At 39.0% G+C, this 16,301-nt stretch overlaps 1 protein-coding gene and 1 long non-coding RNA gene across 5 annotated transcripts in view; one reads left to right on the forward strand and one right to left on the reverse strand.

Annotated features, from left to right (window-relative positions):
* CADM2 (cell adhesion molecule 2) overlaps positions 1-15,553 on the forward strand; it is a 370,367-nt gene extending 354,814 nt beyond the window's left edge. For all 4 annotated transcript variants that reach the window (XM_088667995.1, XM_088667996.1, XM_035116024.3 and 1 more), the window contains 2 exons: positions 10,294-10,419; positions 13,381-15,553. In XM_088667995.1, coding sequence (XP_088524121.1) covers positions 10,294-10,419; positions 13,381-13,499 — 245 coding nt within the window. In that variant the 3' untranslated portion in view covers positions 13,500-15,553. The remainder of the gene's footprint in view (positions 1-10,293; positions 10,420-13,380) is intronic.
* The window catches only part of LOC148685964 (uncharacterized), a 42,688-nt gene continuing 41,402 nt past the window's right edge, over positions 15,016-16,301 (reverse strand). The window contains exon 3 of the long non-coding RNA XR_015949624.1: positions 15,016-15,151. This is a non-coding gene — a long non-coding RNA (uncharacterized LOC148685964). The remainder of the gene's footprint in view (positions 15,152-16,301) is intronic.

Consider the following 16,301-nt stretch of genomic DNA (forward strand, 5'->3'; position numbering starts at 1 on the left):
AAACCAAAGAATAGCCTCAAACTTGGCAGGCTCATATAACCCCAAGAAAAACGATTAAGAGTGCATATTGAGTAGTATTTTACTTTAAGTCAATTAGAAAGAATGAGAAAGAAGAAAACAAGGCTTTATGGTTCCCAGAAGGGAATTTCGTTAAAAACATAAAATACTTTCAAATATGCTTTAATTAAATGATGACACTACTGGTTGTTTTCACTTTAGATATATAAAATAAGTGTTGTGTCAAATAATTTATCTTATCCTTTCCATTTGGGATTTTTTGCCCCCCTGGAAGTTACAGGTGCCCTGTACCATCTTGAAATATCTATACACCTATAAATTCTGATAGGCATGAAGAATGGCAACTGTAATTTCCATTCTTTTCCCCATACTATTTTTGGAGTGAAATGGAGCTTAATCCCAGGCAAATGGGTAAAGAATTGAAGCCATCAGATTAATCTTACTGGGCAGGGGAAATCTGCAGTTGTAGGCACCACGCCATCTACAACCCTATTAGCGCATGTTAATTGCACCCCACTCACACCAGTTTTATTTTTATTTTTTCCGTCCCATTGACTTCAATCTGAAGGGAGGAGAGGTATGCCAGCCCCAGGGTTGGTATAATTTTTCAGCACATTAGTAAGTGTGACTGGGATTGAGCCATCTCCAGATCCATGCTCATTCATGGTCCCACCACAGAGAGCCACCAATGGGTCTGCAGTGGCACTTTCTGCTGTCACACATAAAGGCCTCCAAACATAGACCTCTCTCTCTGCCCACAGTGAGGTCCAGTGTTTTATGGCCTCAGGTCCTTTCTGTCACCAGAGGAAATGAAATTTTACTGCACAGTACATATCTCCAAGATCAGCTTGCTTTTTCTCTATCTGCTTCAGCTTATGTCATCACTCTGCTATAAGTATCATGATACCCTTGTTTCTGTACCTCCCCATATCAGAAAGGCATAACTTTCATGATTGATTGGTATTGCAGCTCACAGTAAGAATCAGAAGATCGTCATTATGATTTGTGAGTGCACAAGTACACTGAGGATTACGAAAAATAACGCAGAACGTAATATAGCACTTGGAATTAGTGTCATAATTGATAGAATAAAATACTTTTTATAGTTTGCAGAAACCTTTTTTTCATTTAAATAATCTCTGGCAATTAGTTGACCACATTAATATATTAAAATAGATTTGTTAGTGTCTGAAAATGTATCTTGATAATGACAGCTTGTATCGTAACATAGAAATGCTCTAGTCTGTACTCAAATTTGGAGGTAATGGGGGGGAGGATCATGAGATAGTTGAAGTTTTAGAGACTCTTTCAAAATGTATTTCTGTGACACTGAAAGTGAGGGAAAGGAATAGGAAGAGCAAAGGAGGGAGAATAGCATAGCTGCCAAGTTTTCGCTTTTCTCGCGAGGAAGCCTATTCAGCATAAGGGAAAATCCCTGTAAAAAAGGGATAACTTGGCAGCTATGGAGAATAGTAATTTGTATAACTCCCTCTACCAGGTCTCTCGTTTTCTCTCTTAAAGCTATGGATATAATAATGATTAATTTTTTTAAAAAAAAAACAAAAACACATGAATGGGGTCTCTCCCACTCTTCATAGCCTGTCACCAAGCAGCTACTGCTAAACCAGCTTGCAAAATAGTTATAGCACAAGGCCTTGAACTGTTGACCATTGAACTATAAGCAACAGAGGTCACACACAAACCCCCCCCCCAAAAGTGCCCAAAACATAAACTGGCAGTCAATATACAGCATTTATCCACAGCTTGATTGAAAGGTGATGAAGACTGTGTTCTGATATTTAAATGATCATGGGGAATTTTCTGTTTTCTTCTATGGAAACAAAGAACAATGGCACTGTGCATCAACAACCTTTTTAATAAGAGAAATTATTCAGCAATAGATAAGGCAGGCAGAAGAGAATATATATTTAAATGTGCTTGAGAATGACCTTTAGCATTTTGTTCTTGTTTTTTATTACACAGGAAGGATTAGCTTCTAAGTTGCTTTACTCACCCATCCCCATTCGTATATTCTTTAAAATATATAAAAATCAGGGATAGAAGCTTAATTAAGAATACAGTCTAGTCTTTCAGATCCCTTCCCAAAGTCCTTTACATTACTGCTTTCCTAGGTAAAGCCTTAAAGCGTTTTCAAGAGAGAAGCTGGATTTTTCCATTACCCAACCTTCCATTTTAACTTACTAGAACCCAAACCATTAACATTTCAAGGGGACTAAGAAGAAGATAACATAGTTTGAAATCAAAGGGAATCCACTATTCTGGTGGCATTTAGATGCTTCCAGTACAATCTGAGATCATTCTAATCAGATTCACTTTTCACACTCCCCCCCCCTACTTTTTTGAGTCCTGTTAATGGTGTGTCCAGGTCATAAGGTACATGCGCACAAGTGTGTGCGTACACACACACACACACACACACACCCCAACACAAGTCATGTCTCTTTCTTTGGACTACCTGCATCATGTTGCTGTTTTGCACCATTTCATATAACAGCCATGGGTCATGATTTAGCATTCAATTTTATGGTATTAGAAGGAACATCTCCTTGCCCACCCTGAGAGTTCTCCCTCCCAGTAGTGCAGCATATATTTTCTGGTGCCGCATTCCTTTTTTCCAATCAGAATTTACTGGGGCAACATCAATAAGGGCAAATGGAGGCCTCTTATTGCCTTCACTCTGAAAGGGAGGCGAGCGAGAAGAAAAATATCCCTGTTGTCAAGGCAATGAATATCCCCCCCCCCCCCAGCCCTGCAGTTTTATTTTTATTTTTAAAAAATGTAGACTGGGATTTGAATATAGCTGAATTAACTGTCTGCCAGCCATTGTGACTCTCTGCTGGGAGCTGTGGAGATAGTGTTTCAGCGATGAGGCAGCAGGGGACCTGAGTGACAGTTTGACTGTAGTTTACCATGTATCAAACTAAGGATAAATCTGAGAAAGTAGTTTCTTCTGCATATACATACAAAATGGATCAAAAACTGGTGAGTTCTAATTGGTCAGGCACTTTTGCCTTACCTACTGGATCACTGTTATAGGCTAGTGGGGGAGAAAAACTGCACCCAAATTGAAATGATAGCTAAGGGAGCCCTTGCTATAGAAAACAGAAGGTTGAACTCTGGCCAAGGAGGACAGAAAAGAAAACTGCTGAAAGAGATTGTTGGTGTAAGAGCTGGTGTCATATAAAGGACATCAAAGGACTCAGGAAGGGCCTTTTAGAGAAACTTCAGAGGCCCGAGAAAACCAAAGAGCTAAAATCGGATACAACTGGGAAGATTTGCAGAGAAGAGCTTGTATCTGAAGAGGCTGTGGGAATGCTGAGAACAGAGGTTGCTGGACCAGGGTGAAGACTGCAGCAGAAATACTTCATTAAGTGTGGACTTGATAGAAGAGTGCGAGTACAGTCCTCAGTGCCTAGTTGATGAGTGTTAACTGGGGAGGAGTGGGATAGGGAATCAGCTTTAGGTCTGATTATGAACAGAACTGAAGCTTGCATAACTCTCCCCTTAAGTTACAGGTAGGTAGCCGTGTTGGTCTGAGTCGAAGCAAAATAAAAAAAATCCTTCAGTAGCACCTTAAAGACCAACTAAGTTTTTATTTTGGTATGAGCTTTCGTGTGCATGCACACTTCTTCAGATACCTTATCTGAAGAAGTGTGCATGCACACGAAAGCTCATACCAAAATAAAAACTTAGTTGGTCTTTAAGGTGCTACTGAAGGAATCTCCCCTTAAGGTGAGACAGAAACCCTATACTGTATTTGCTAAATAATTCAAGGATACAGTGAGATAATTCTTATATAATGCAATTATAACAAAATGAAGTTAACCATCTAGTTTATTAAGTTACTATACATACAAACACCATTGTCTGATTATATTAGTAACTATTTTAAATAAATTATGATTGACTCTTATTTTTTTACTTTTACCTTTCTCAGTATCAATGGTTTGTAGCCATGTTGACTATGTTCTACCTCTATAGCTGGAGGCAGCAATGCTTCTGAATGCCAGTTGCTGGAGGAGAGAGGGCTCTTGCACTTGCGTCTGCTTACGGGCTTCCCATAGGCAACTGGTTGGCCACTGTGAAAACAGGATGCTGAACTAGATGGGCCATTATTACTTTAATATTTTAGTCTCTATGCTTTTTTGTCCTGTGCTTATCCAGAGCTTCTGGTGGATAAACTAAGGTAGAGTACAAATTGTACTGAGACATGTGGTGGCCTCAATAATAAAAGGTTAGGAAAAATAAACAATAAGCAATAGCTGGGTGTAGGGGGGACCTAATGTGTGAGACATCCATCCATAACCAATAAATAAGCAGTAGAGGGATTCTTTTTCATAAGAACATGGCGTTGTCCAAACAGAATTTACTGGGCTGACAGCACTAAACATAAGTGAAGGCCTCCTGTTGCCCTCACTCTGAATGGGAATGGGAGAATGAGGGAACATATTCCTGTTGCCAAGGCAATGAAGACACTGCCATTTCAGCCCCACAATTTAGTGTGAAAGAAATGAATACTGCATTAGAAAGGGCATTATCTTTTAAAAACGATTTGCTGTTGTGCATATGCACATGAATGCACAGAACAAACAGTTCTAAAAAGAGTCCCTTGCAATGCAATGCTTATTGTGATCAGTCTGAGGTGGAGTGGGATCACGTCCTCAGTGCCTTGGCAATGGGGGTGCAGTCTTTTTTATGTCCATGCCTCCTTTAAGTGGGCAAACATTTTTACTCCCTTTTGAGTTCTCCCCAAATGCTAGTCTTTATTTTTGTTTTTAGCTCAATATACCTTCTTTCTTGTTATGTGCATCCATTTCCCCCTTCCCCCCACCAGGTAGTAATCTAGTTTTGAGAGGAGAAATTCTTCATTTTTAGCAACTTTCCCTGAAGCATTTAGCCAGAAATGGTAATTATGTAAGATAGTAGAGGAAGTAAACTCAGCACTGTAGTTCACTGTAGGAATTATGTGTGTGTTGGTAAGTGCTGCAAGATAGTGCATAGCTCTACATATATATGTCTTTCTATTCTGTCAATATTTTCACATTAGGGATAGCTTCCTGTTATTTTTTTTTTTGTATTTTATGTAAATACTAGCTGGCCCAGACACGCGTTGCTGTGACTCATCCCTGTGTTTCCCCCCACCCTGTCCTGACCCATGACCTATTCCGTCCCTTCCTCCCCCCCAACATCCACCTCCATTTGGCCTAGTCTTTAAAGGCAAGCCGAGCTGCTGTGGAGAGGAAAGGTTTTCTAGCTGCAGTACCAGTGTAACCACCACTAGAGGGTGCTGTTTTGCAACCTCTTCTGGCTTCTTTTCCCCAGCATGCACTTTTGGGTGAGCTGTGCGCTCTGAAACACGTTTTTTGGGGGGGTTTACATTGCGCAGGTGTGACATCTGTCTACGCAAACTTTCCTATAGCCTTTGGACATTCGCATGTGATGTTGTGTCAAAACTTCACCTCAATCGGCCAAGCGGTTTTGGTGAAAAGTGGAAACACACCCACATGCCCAGTTTACATTTATATATATATATATATATATAGAGAGAGAGAGAGAGAGAGAGAGAGAGAGAGATGTTTTTTCACCTTGAGATGAAGAAACCTTAATAAACCTGATCACTGGTGCACATTTCTGATAGGTTATTTGTCTTAATGAAAACATCCTAAATAGCTGTACAGTTATTTTTTTTATATTTCTAAAAAAAAATTAACTCTGCATTTTATCATGTATCCAAAATACAAGTGTGTTCTTGTGTATTTTGGTCATGTTGAATTTCTTGTATCCCTACCCTCGAACATCTAATGTTTGCCAGGGGTGAAGAGAACAACTGCCTAAGTGAGAGAGACAGATTTGCTGGGTTACTTTTCAGCAGGAAAGCCTATCTGCTGATTCTTTCCCTGGTGTGGAAGGAGAAGCAGAATTATGAAACCATGCTGCTTCTGAGAAGTAAACAGGAAATTACCCTCCACTGCCAGCTCCCTATTGGCCGGGATGGATGGGGGAGTGGTTGGTAGCACTTGCAATCCTTTCCTTGAGTTCTGTGCTTGGTTCTCAAGCACATGGTTCAGATATGGTAATACCTCACTTAGGTATTTTTGTGTGGGAAAACAGAATCTCACTTCTGCTACTCTTGCTGATGAGAATGCCTAATACCTGTTGATGTGGATTGGGAACTGGGTAAAGGAGAACAGAAGAGAGGCACCAGTCAAGCCAAAACACACAAATGGAGACTCTTAAGCGTGCATGAAAGTCATTGCTAACTGTTATATGTTATCAGTCAGTGCTATCTATCTCCCTCTTTTCCTTTACTGTGGCTTAAGCCTCAGCCAATAGGTATTTTGAAGCGAATAAAGATAATTGCTTTTAACACCTGGAATTCTAAGCAACACTTGATGGAAATGAGGGAATTGGGTCTGTGTTATAGAGAAGGCTCCTTCCACTCCCTCAATACTCCCTTCTGTCAGTGTGAGATCTGACAGAAAGTTGTGAAAGATCTGTTGTTGAAAGAAGAACTGCAAAGAGGATGTCCACCTCTTTCTTCACTTCATTACATATCCATGGTCATCTTTTGAGCAGTATTGTGTCAACTTTTTAACTAAAATTCAAGGCGATTCAATGTAAATTTCTACCAATAGCTAAAGTGGATTAGAGGGACTGAATTTGATACATTTGTTCAAATTCTGATTCAGATTTTAAAAATGGTCTGATAAACAAGACTGAACAAGCTGGGTGGCCACACTCCCTTTTTCCCCTTTCCTTTGCCTCCTTCCTCATGGAACTGACTTTAGTAAGATTTTCAACAGAGTCCCCCAAGATTTTCTTGTGGAGGAGATGGTAAAACATGGGCAAGATGATGTTACTTTTAGGTAGGGCTGGTTGACTGACCAAACCCAAAGAGTGCTTACCAATGCTTCCTTGTTATCCTAGAAAGAAGTGACAAGTGGGATATTGTAGGATTCTGGCCTGGTGTTAGCCTGGTGTTGTTCATAATATTTATAAATGACTTAGATGAAGAAGCTTCGGATGTTACAAAGTTTCGGATGATACCATCTGGGAGGAGTAGCTAATACCTCAGAAGATGGAATCAGGATTCAATATGATTTTAATAGGTGGGAGAACTAACCAAAAGAATTTCAATAGGGACAAATGAAAGGTATTACAGTTAGGCAGGAATAAATGGATGCACAAATATGATGTTGAATGGGGGACCCCTGGCCTGACTGCAGTACGTGTGAAAAGGATTTAGGGGTCTTGGTGGACCACAAGCTTCTCATGAGTCAACAGTGTGCTGCAGAAACAAGAAAAAAGCTAATGCAATTTTAGGCTGCATCAACAGCAGTATAGTGTCTCAGTCAAAGGCAGTAATAGTACCACTCTATTCTGCCTTAGTCAGACCACATCTAGAATACTGTGTCCAGTCCTGGGCAACACAATTTAAGAAGGATGTTGAAAAGCTGGAATGTGTGCAGAGGAGGATGATAAAGATGATCAAGGATCTGGAAACCATTTATTATAAGGAATAGTAGAAGGAGTTTTGTAGATTCAGCCTGGAGAAGATGTTCTGATGTTATGAGATGTTATGATAGACATCTAAAATATTGTTACATGGGAGATGGAGCAAGCTTGTTTTCTGCTGTTCTAGAGGGTAGGACCTGATCCAATAGATTCAAGTTACAAGAAAGGAGATTGCTGCTAAACATTAGGAAGAACTTTCTGATGGCAAGAGCTGTTTGACTGTGGAACGGGTTTCTTCAGGAGGTGGTGGACTTTCCTCCATTGGAGGTTTTTAAACAGAGCTTGGATAGCCATATGTCAGGGATTCTTTAGAAGTGGTTCCTGTATTGCAGGGGGTTATGCTAGAGGACCCTTGGAGTCCCTTCCACCTCAACAGTTTTGTGTTTCTGTGCTTTTACCCTCCTGTTTCTCATGGTGCCCAAATCAAGAAACTGGCATACAGTAATTGCTTCTGAAGGCAGCCCTGTTTAGGAAATTTTTAATGTTTGATGTTTTATCATGTTTTTAATATTCTGCTGGGAGCCGCCCAGAGTGGATGGGGAGGCCCAGCCAGATGGGTGGGGGATAATAAATAAATAAATAAATATATGGTTTACTAGTATATCTAACTTCTTATTTAAAGAATCTCTTATAAGGATCTGATCTGAATTATACGAGTCTCTTTAAAAATAACAGCAAAAACAATCCTTTATAGAACAATCCTAAGAGAGCTGGAGAGAAAGACCTTTATTCATCTTTTAAAAACATTTCTTATTCCCATTGGTTCTCAGTTCCAGGAATATGGGAGGCTTTTGGTTCCAATGGATCCAATGCCTTTCCTGATCTAGCGTGGAATCTTTTTGGCCCTGTCTGACATTAGCTACCATGAGGCTACAACAGTTGGTGTGTGGACCGACCTCCTTCTCAGGCCTTGGGCCTCCCTCTCTGCCTGCGAAATCCTGTGGCCCCTGAAAAATTCTCCCAAAGAGTTTAATACTGTGCCCTATATTTTCAAAGAAAGCAAAGTGCAAAAGATTTAATTTATCAAGGCTGTGATTATAAGTGTGCCTGCTCACAAGCTCAAATCAATTCCTGGGATACTTAACAATTAAATATGTTTCACAGCCTTGTCAAATTAAGCATTTCAGTGTTCATTTGCAGTGTGTGTGTGTTTGTGTGTTTGTGTGTGTGTGATCTGCAGCTGTACTCTCATTACAAATCTATGCATACTTTACATGGGAGCATATCCCACTGAACACAGTGGGCCCTTTTTGAAGCATGCTTGGGATTGCAGTTAAATGGGTCAATATTTCATAGATCCTTTTTGTAGTTCTAGATACAGTGGTTTGAAGTATTGGTAGCAATGTGATGCAAGTGGAAAGATAAAATAGGGAAGATAAGTGTATGCATTACAGAGATTGCCAAATTATTACTAAATTTCTTACTTGGTAAGCAGCTGCGCAACTACTGCTATTAGGATTGAAGGTCCTTTTCTGACACCTTATCTGTTATGGACATGCCTGTTTGTGATGCACAACTTTAGGAGAGCACCATTTCAGAGATGGTATTTCCCGCTCCTTTAGTTTGGGCTTTCTACCCTTCACCTCCACCTCCACCCCACCCCCCACAAAATCACAAGTTATTTTTCAAAAGCTGTTCCCTTCCCCTGTACGTTTTCAAACTAATTGCAGAAGATACCTCCTGAGAGGGAACTGTCCATAAATCATCACAAGTGAACCTGTTAATACATTGTGAGCATACTAATAGTGATGCATTTAATCTTGGCAGAGCTGCTGTTCATTGGTAGTTGAGGCATTCTTAATGTAAAAATTAAATTATTCTAGCCTTATCTTTAAGCCCAAATCATTTTCTATATCTCCTTCTTTCACTTACTTTAACCGATACCCAGGAGGTTACCACTTAATTGATCAGAACTTCCGAGGAATTACTCCCCTGGGTGATGCTATTTTTCCTGGCTGTCTTTCTGTGCCTAGGATGAGGCCCCTAAAAATAAATGAGCAGTGTAATAAATGACAAGTTTAAATCCTTTGGTGTTCCTAATGTTTGGAACACGGAACATTAAACGAAAGGGGCTAATATATATATATAATTAAAAACGATTTGAATTTACTCACTTCAGCATTAACCAGATAGCTGCTTTGAATTCACGAACTAACACTTGAGAATGAACAAAGTTCTTCAAAGATGAATTTACGTTTATCTGACCAAATTCGTGCAGACTCAGCTTTGCCTGCAGAACTTGCTCAGCTACCCTTTCTCCCTACCTCTCTCTTTTTCTACTGCAAAAGGATACGGATGACAAAAGGGGCATATATAAGGGATTCCCACTGAGATTCAGCTCTATAAATTATGTATTATGCAGACACCATTCTGCTGATTCTATCTGTTCCCCAATTCTTGATTCCTTGTTTTTCCATCTATAAATAGCTATGGCCAGATTTTCAGTTGGAAAGTGATGAGGAAAAAACCAGAAATCTTTCCTATTAGTACTGTCTGCTTAAGATTCCCACTCCCTTTCATACTGTGACGTCCTCAGGGCTTTAAGTCTCTGGGAATACAAGCAGTGCTGTATTGCTGATAAGCTAGTAGGAAATGGACTGAAATAACTCTTGTAAATATTTCTAAAATGACTTTTTTGTGGGGGTGGGGAGAGAGAATTGTTTTATACCTTATCATCTGGATATTTTCATTTTTCAGCATATCAGAATAATATGTTATACTGTCATTTTTTTCCCCTAGACCCCAATGCTATGGCTGAAAAGGACGCAACGGACCACGCTGTTATAGGAGGGATAGTTGCTGTAGTTGTTTTTGTCACACTATGTTCTATAATTCTGCTTGGTCGATATCTGGCAAGACATAAAGGTAGGCTAGATTTAATCACAGTGCAGTCACCTTTTGTAGCAATATTTCCTAGTGATTAGTTTTACCCTGCAACATTTTTTTTAAAAAAGAAACTCTTCTAGACCCCAGGAAAACTCAGCTCTGATGTTACAGCATCAAGTTTGTTTGTTTGTTTGTTTGTTGTTGTTTTTTAGTGAGGTCCTGATTTTTACCCAATTTTACAGCTGGATTAACTGTGGCAAAATAACATTTAGCAATTTGCCCAAGGTCACACAGGGTGTCTGTGACTCAGGGAACCAGGCGTTTGGGATTCTGTGTCATGCAACAGACCCCCACTGTACCTTAGTTTAATGAGTTTGTAAGATAAAAATTCTATATAAATAGGCAGACAAACAGATAAGATAGACAGTTGTGAACTGCTGGGTCTCAAAAATGCATTTTTTTCAACCCTCAAGACAGGAAAGATCCTGACCATTAAATTCTGGCACCGTAACAGTCATTTTAAAGCCTTGGGGGGGGGGGAGTGGTGCAAAATGGGCATGTACATTTTGGGGATTTTTCTCCCTGGGTGATTTAGAGAGGAAATAGGTACGATGAAGCAGCCACCATCTATTTATGCATCTAAAGCAGGGCAGGTTGGACCTACTTATTACATGAAAAGCAAGCAGGTGATTGGAATAAGCCCCCTCCCTTTCCCCATCCTCTCTTTCCTTAATGGAATCTGTTGCTTTTCTTTTCTTCAAACAACTGAGCACTGCGCGATATGGCAAGGCAAGGGAGGAAGGCTATGCATCTTTCCCCCATGTCCTCCTTTGCCTCATGTCACGGCATTAAGAGAGTTGGGGCATGTTAACATCTGAATCGGGAAAGGCTGTGACTGTTTTGAACCAATGCGTGGATGAGGGCCAACAAACTGAAATTGAATCCCAGTAAGACAGAGACTCTATGGGTGAGCAGTTCCCCGGTGTTGGGGACTTTCTCAGTTCTGAAGGGAGTAGCACTCCCTCTGAAGGAGCAGGTATGCCTCTGTGTGAAACAAGCGCCAGTTATCAACTTAGGCTGGTATGCCATGTATTTTTATTGGATAGTCTGACCACCATGATTCATGTGTTGGCCACCTCTTAATTGACTACTGAAATTAGCTCGACATGGGACTTCCCTTGCGACTGGAATGGAAGCCACAGTTGGTGCAGAACAATGCAGCCAGGTTATTAGTGGAGCCCCTGGGTGAGCAGATATTACACCTGTGCTGAGGGAACTGCCCTGCTTGTCAGTCACTTACTTGGCCATGTTCAGGGTCTTGTTACTAATATATAAAGCTTTGAACTATGTGGGTCCAGGCCATCTTAAAGATCACTTGCCCCTGTATACACCTGCAAAATCCCTTAGATAATCTGGGGACATTCTACTCAAGCTGCCATTGCACCCTACACAATATCACAGAGTGGTAACATGAAAACGGGCATTTCCCACCCTTGTCCCTGAATTGTAGAATGTCCTTCCCTCTGCCATATGTGAAGTGTTATGCATCAGTTACTTCAGACATGCTATAAAGACATACCTTTTGTCCAGGCTTCCCCTAACCCATAAAATGGAACACTGCTATTACTCAATTCCGTCCTTTGTTCTGTTTTTTTTTTTTATAATGCCATTTCACTGTTGATTTTAAGTTGGGTATCAGGTTTTTCTTTATGATACTGTTGTTGGTTTTATATCTATATTTCTTTACTGCTTAGAGATTTTTAAATATTAAATGGTTTAGAAATGCTTTTTAGTAAGTATGTGTTTAAAAGTAATACAGAAATATATGAATGGGCTGGGCATATATACATATGGCTGCCCTATCTTATCCACATATATCCAGTCCAAGCACACATTATGTTTTTTTGATTATGTGTTTTTTTAAAGTGCAAAAAAACCAATATGGTCATTGCTATATTCTCATTTTTCTGCAACATCTTCCCACTGTCTTTTAATCATAACCTGCATTAATAGAACTGTTCATGTAATTTGCAATAAGCACCTACTGAAGTGTGTTCCCTTGTCCACCTGATAATCAGAATACTGTGTAAGATAAAGCTGCTTGCTATCTAGGCCAAGACCATTTCCTTAGCTAATTCATACAAGCTAATCAAGAATGTTTCCTTTTAATTTTTATACCATGTATAAGGTATGTCATTTGATCAGTGTACTGGAAAACATGACACCTGTGTTCAACTAATACAGGAGGTCCACACGCATATCCCAGCTCTGAAATAACCAGGCTTTTCCATTCTGTAAAAATTGGCTTTTTCAGACATCACTGAGTATGTTGCTGCACAGATCCAAGATTTGCTGTAGTAGCAAATAAATCTTTACAATAGAAACCCTCTATTGTGTCAGTGTTAAAGGAAGAAAGCAGGAGGTAGGAGCAGCAATGCAGGCATTTTATATTGGCACAGAAAATTAGGAATAGTGTCTCAGGTTTACTATTCCCAATGTAAGTGGCCAATGAAGTAAGTGGGCAAACCTAGCGTAGCTATTGAAGGGCATAGTGCATTTTGTGTTGGTTGTCTTTAAACTCTTTATTTCAATCAAAAAGCTATGCACAATTAACATTGTCCAACTAAAAGTAAATCAGATTTGATGTGCTAATTTTGAAATCGCAGCATGTACTATTTGGCTGAATTATAGCTTCTATATAACAAAGGAGCAAAATAATCATTTTGAGGCATTTCCCCCCAAAGCTTATTGTTAATGTGTCCTTGACAGATCTTAGTGCAACATGCTCTTTTTACTGTCTGTGTGAACTTAGCATCCTAGAAAGGCCATGGGTCACAATCGCTTCTTTCCCAAAATGGAATAGCATGCATGCTGCAAAAGTTCATTCTACAGTAGTGCAATGACATACATCCTGAACCTCACCAGGATTCGTTAGAGAACCACACTGGAAAAGTATCAAAGCTGCTAACATTTTTCTTTTAATCCCATTGTTTCCTGCAGGGACATATTTAACAAATGAAGCTAAAGGAGCTGAAGATGCACCTGATGCGGATACAGCCATTATCAATGCAGAAGGCAGCCAAGTCAATGCAGAAGAGAAGAAGGAATATTTCATATAGATGCAGACTTAGGTTCTCTGAGTATTACTCACCAGGCTGACTGCTGGAGAAAATTGGCTCTCATCTTTCAGAATTAATTTTCCCCCATCATTTTTTGCTACCTTTATTAATGTACACAAATGCTTTCAGTAGCCAGTTTATACCAACAATCAGCCATGGACAGCGTTTTTTCCCCTTTAATTGTTATACCATTCATAACACAGGTCATTTCTTATTGCCTAAATCATCATATCCATTGCTCTCTTAACATACAGTGCTTGAATATACAGCCTTAACAACTTTAATCATCATCTGTTCAGTTTTTCTACATTTTTTAAAAACAAAATGTTATATAGCATTTCTTTTTGGTTTTATTTTATCATGGTCCTTACCGGTATTGCACCAGGCCATTTTCATAGCAACTGTTCTGAAGGTGAGGACCTCAATGTACTTACATAAAACATTACAAGTAAGATTAGAGGTTTACAAAGAATGTTTTATATATGTCTATAATTCAAAAAAGCAGCCTAGTTTTGAAACATTATGCCCTAGGAAACACCAACTGAAAAGCATTCTAGTATAATTTCTTGTGTGTTTGCAAATGATAGCAAAGGGGTATGAACAGACCTTTTATTTTAATGGCACATTGGTACTAAAGCAACGTCTGGGTGGTAACCACATCATGCCGTTTGTCTATACAGAATCCACAGAGATGGATGATGTAGCTCCATTTTGAAAATGTTTGTCCCGCTCTTTTACTGCATTTAGGATCATAAAGACTTCCGTTATCTATTTCTGTAATTTCTGGTTTTAATTTAATTTATTTGATTCACGTGGGCTCACCTGCCTTCTCAAATTGGACATGTTCATGGGGCACAATTGCAAGGCATTTTAGTATCTGTATATAGTGCATATAATAAATCCAATTAAACATTATTTGATACATATTTAACTTTTGGGGCTGTAGGTAAGTCAGTCACAAGTAAGCATTTTCTAATGTCCATTATATTCCTTTAGATATGACTTAAATTAATATTCTGAGTAGATAACATGTATTAGTACTTTTGTCTGTATGTCCTAGCACTGTTCAGCAGCAAACTTTTCTAGTTCCAGGTTTTTCTTTTTCTTTGTTATACAATGGAAGCACAATGTTATATGGAAAGGTAGTTTTAAGCTAACAACCAGTGCACAGCCTCAGGTTTTAAATTCCAACCACATTAATGATTAATGATTAAGTTGCTAAAATTTTCAATATATAATTTGGCAGTTCCAGAGCTGCTTATCAATGTTGGATTTGCCAAAACACAAACAACAAAGTGTTACAACAAAAAGCTCTATGTTTTGTGTATACGGTAAATGGACTAATTCTTTATATTAAATTCCTGTCTATGCATTTTGTGAGGTACAAACTTATGTCACGGTGAATGATAGAGAATATCTGCCATGCTTTTAGCTCCACAGTAAAGACCTCTTTTTGAGATTGCTCTCAAAATGTGGGGCAAAATGACATCTTCAAAAGATAGTCACAAATTCTAAATCTACCATAAAATAAGCTGATTGGCTTGATTCCTCTTCCAGAAAAAAAACGTGAAACATCACCAGATGCGCTTACTGGTCCCATGTCAGAAGATTCAAATCAGTAGCAATTGCTGTTCATCTCCTAAGTGCTGCACCTTAAAATAAATAAGATTTCTATATGGATGCTATTACTGGTGAAGTCTAAAAGCATAATGGCCTATTGTAAAGGATTATCTCCTGGGATTTATTTTTTGCGTGGGGGGAGAGGGGAGGAGGGAGGGTAGCATTTAAATATGACATCATGTGTCACATTAAATGGAAATCAAAGGTGTCGTGTCAGATTATTTATCAGAAGAGTATACACCTTTTAAGGACAATAGTAGTTTTTAAATTGTTTTTTGTTGGAAAAAGAACATTTACCTTGTTAATTTCTATGAGAGAGAAAAAGAGAGACCATCAATCAAGCAGCACTTTTTCAAAGTATACAGAACATAAATAATATGATGTGGTTGAGTGTTAACATAATAAATCATATACAGTATGACATTTTAAAGAAATACGTCTGCATTGATGTGATTGCATGCTTGTTTTTACCGTTCACTCCAGATCATCTGTGCGGGGAAAATGCAATAATAATGCTAATCTAGTATGGTAGTTTGAGAGAATCAGGTAGGAGTTACTAGACACATTGATACTAGTATAGGTTTACAACATAGTCAAGTTGTTCAAAGAGTACATTTTTTAAAACAAAACTGGCAAAAGGAAATAAGCTTGCTACTACTGGGAAGAAAAGGTGTTTGTCACAGCAGTTAGCTGTAACTTCAGAAACTGATTTATGGAACTAATGTCAAGGCCAGCAAAGCACTTAGCTCTGCGCTTAAATGCCTTGCTGCATTAGGACTGTTTACTAAAGTCACATGTCAATTAGTGCTGTATTTGCACATTAATACATTCTTTTGTAAATTCCATTTTGCTTAAATGATATAGAAATGCTGCTTACATGACCCACCTCTTCATCACTGTGAAGTGAAATTTTTCAAGCATTGGGGCATCTTTAGATGTAACCATCCCAAAGTGTCTTGTCGGTGTAGCAAAAGGAAAGCAGTGGAACTTTGCAATAGTAGATAGGAATTGGACTGTTAACTTTTTCTTGTGCACTCCGTTGCAATCAATTTTTTTAGAATAAATATTCTACCTTGCACCTTGAGATGTATTTTACAACAGGCCAAAAAGGAACATGGAAGTACATAATGCAGTGTTAAGCACAGTAAGAGGATAATTCGGGCCTGCCATCACTTTCAATCA

This window comes from Zootoca vivipara, chromosome 4 (assembly GCF_965207765.1).
Source record: "Zootoca vivipara chromosome 4, rZooViv2.hap1.1, whole genome shotgun sequence".
In the NCBI taxonomy this organism is placed as follows: Eukaryota; Metazoa; Chordata; class Lepidosauria; order Squamata; family Lacertidae; genus Zootoca; species Zootoca vivipara.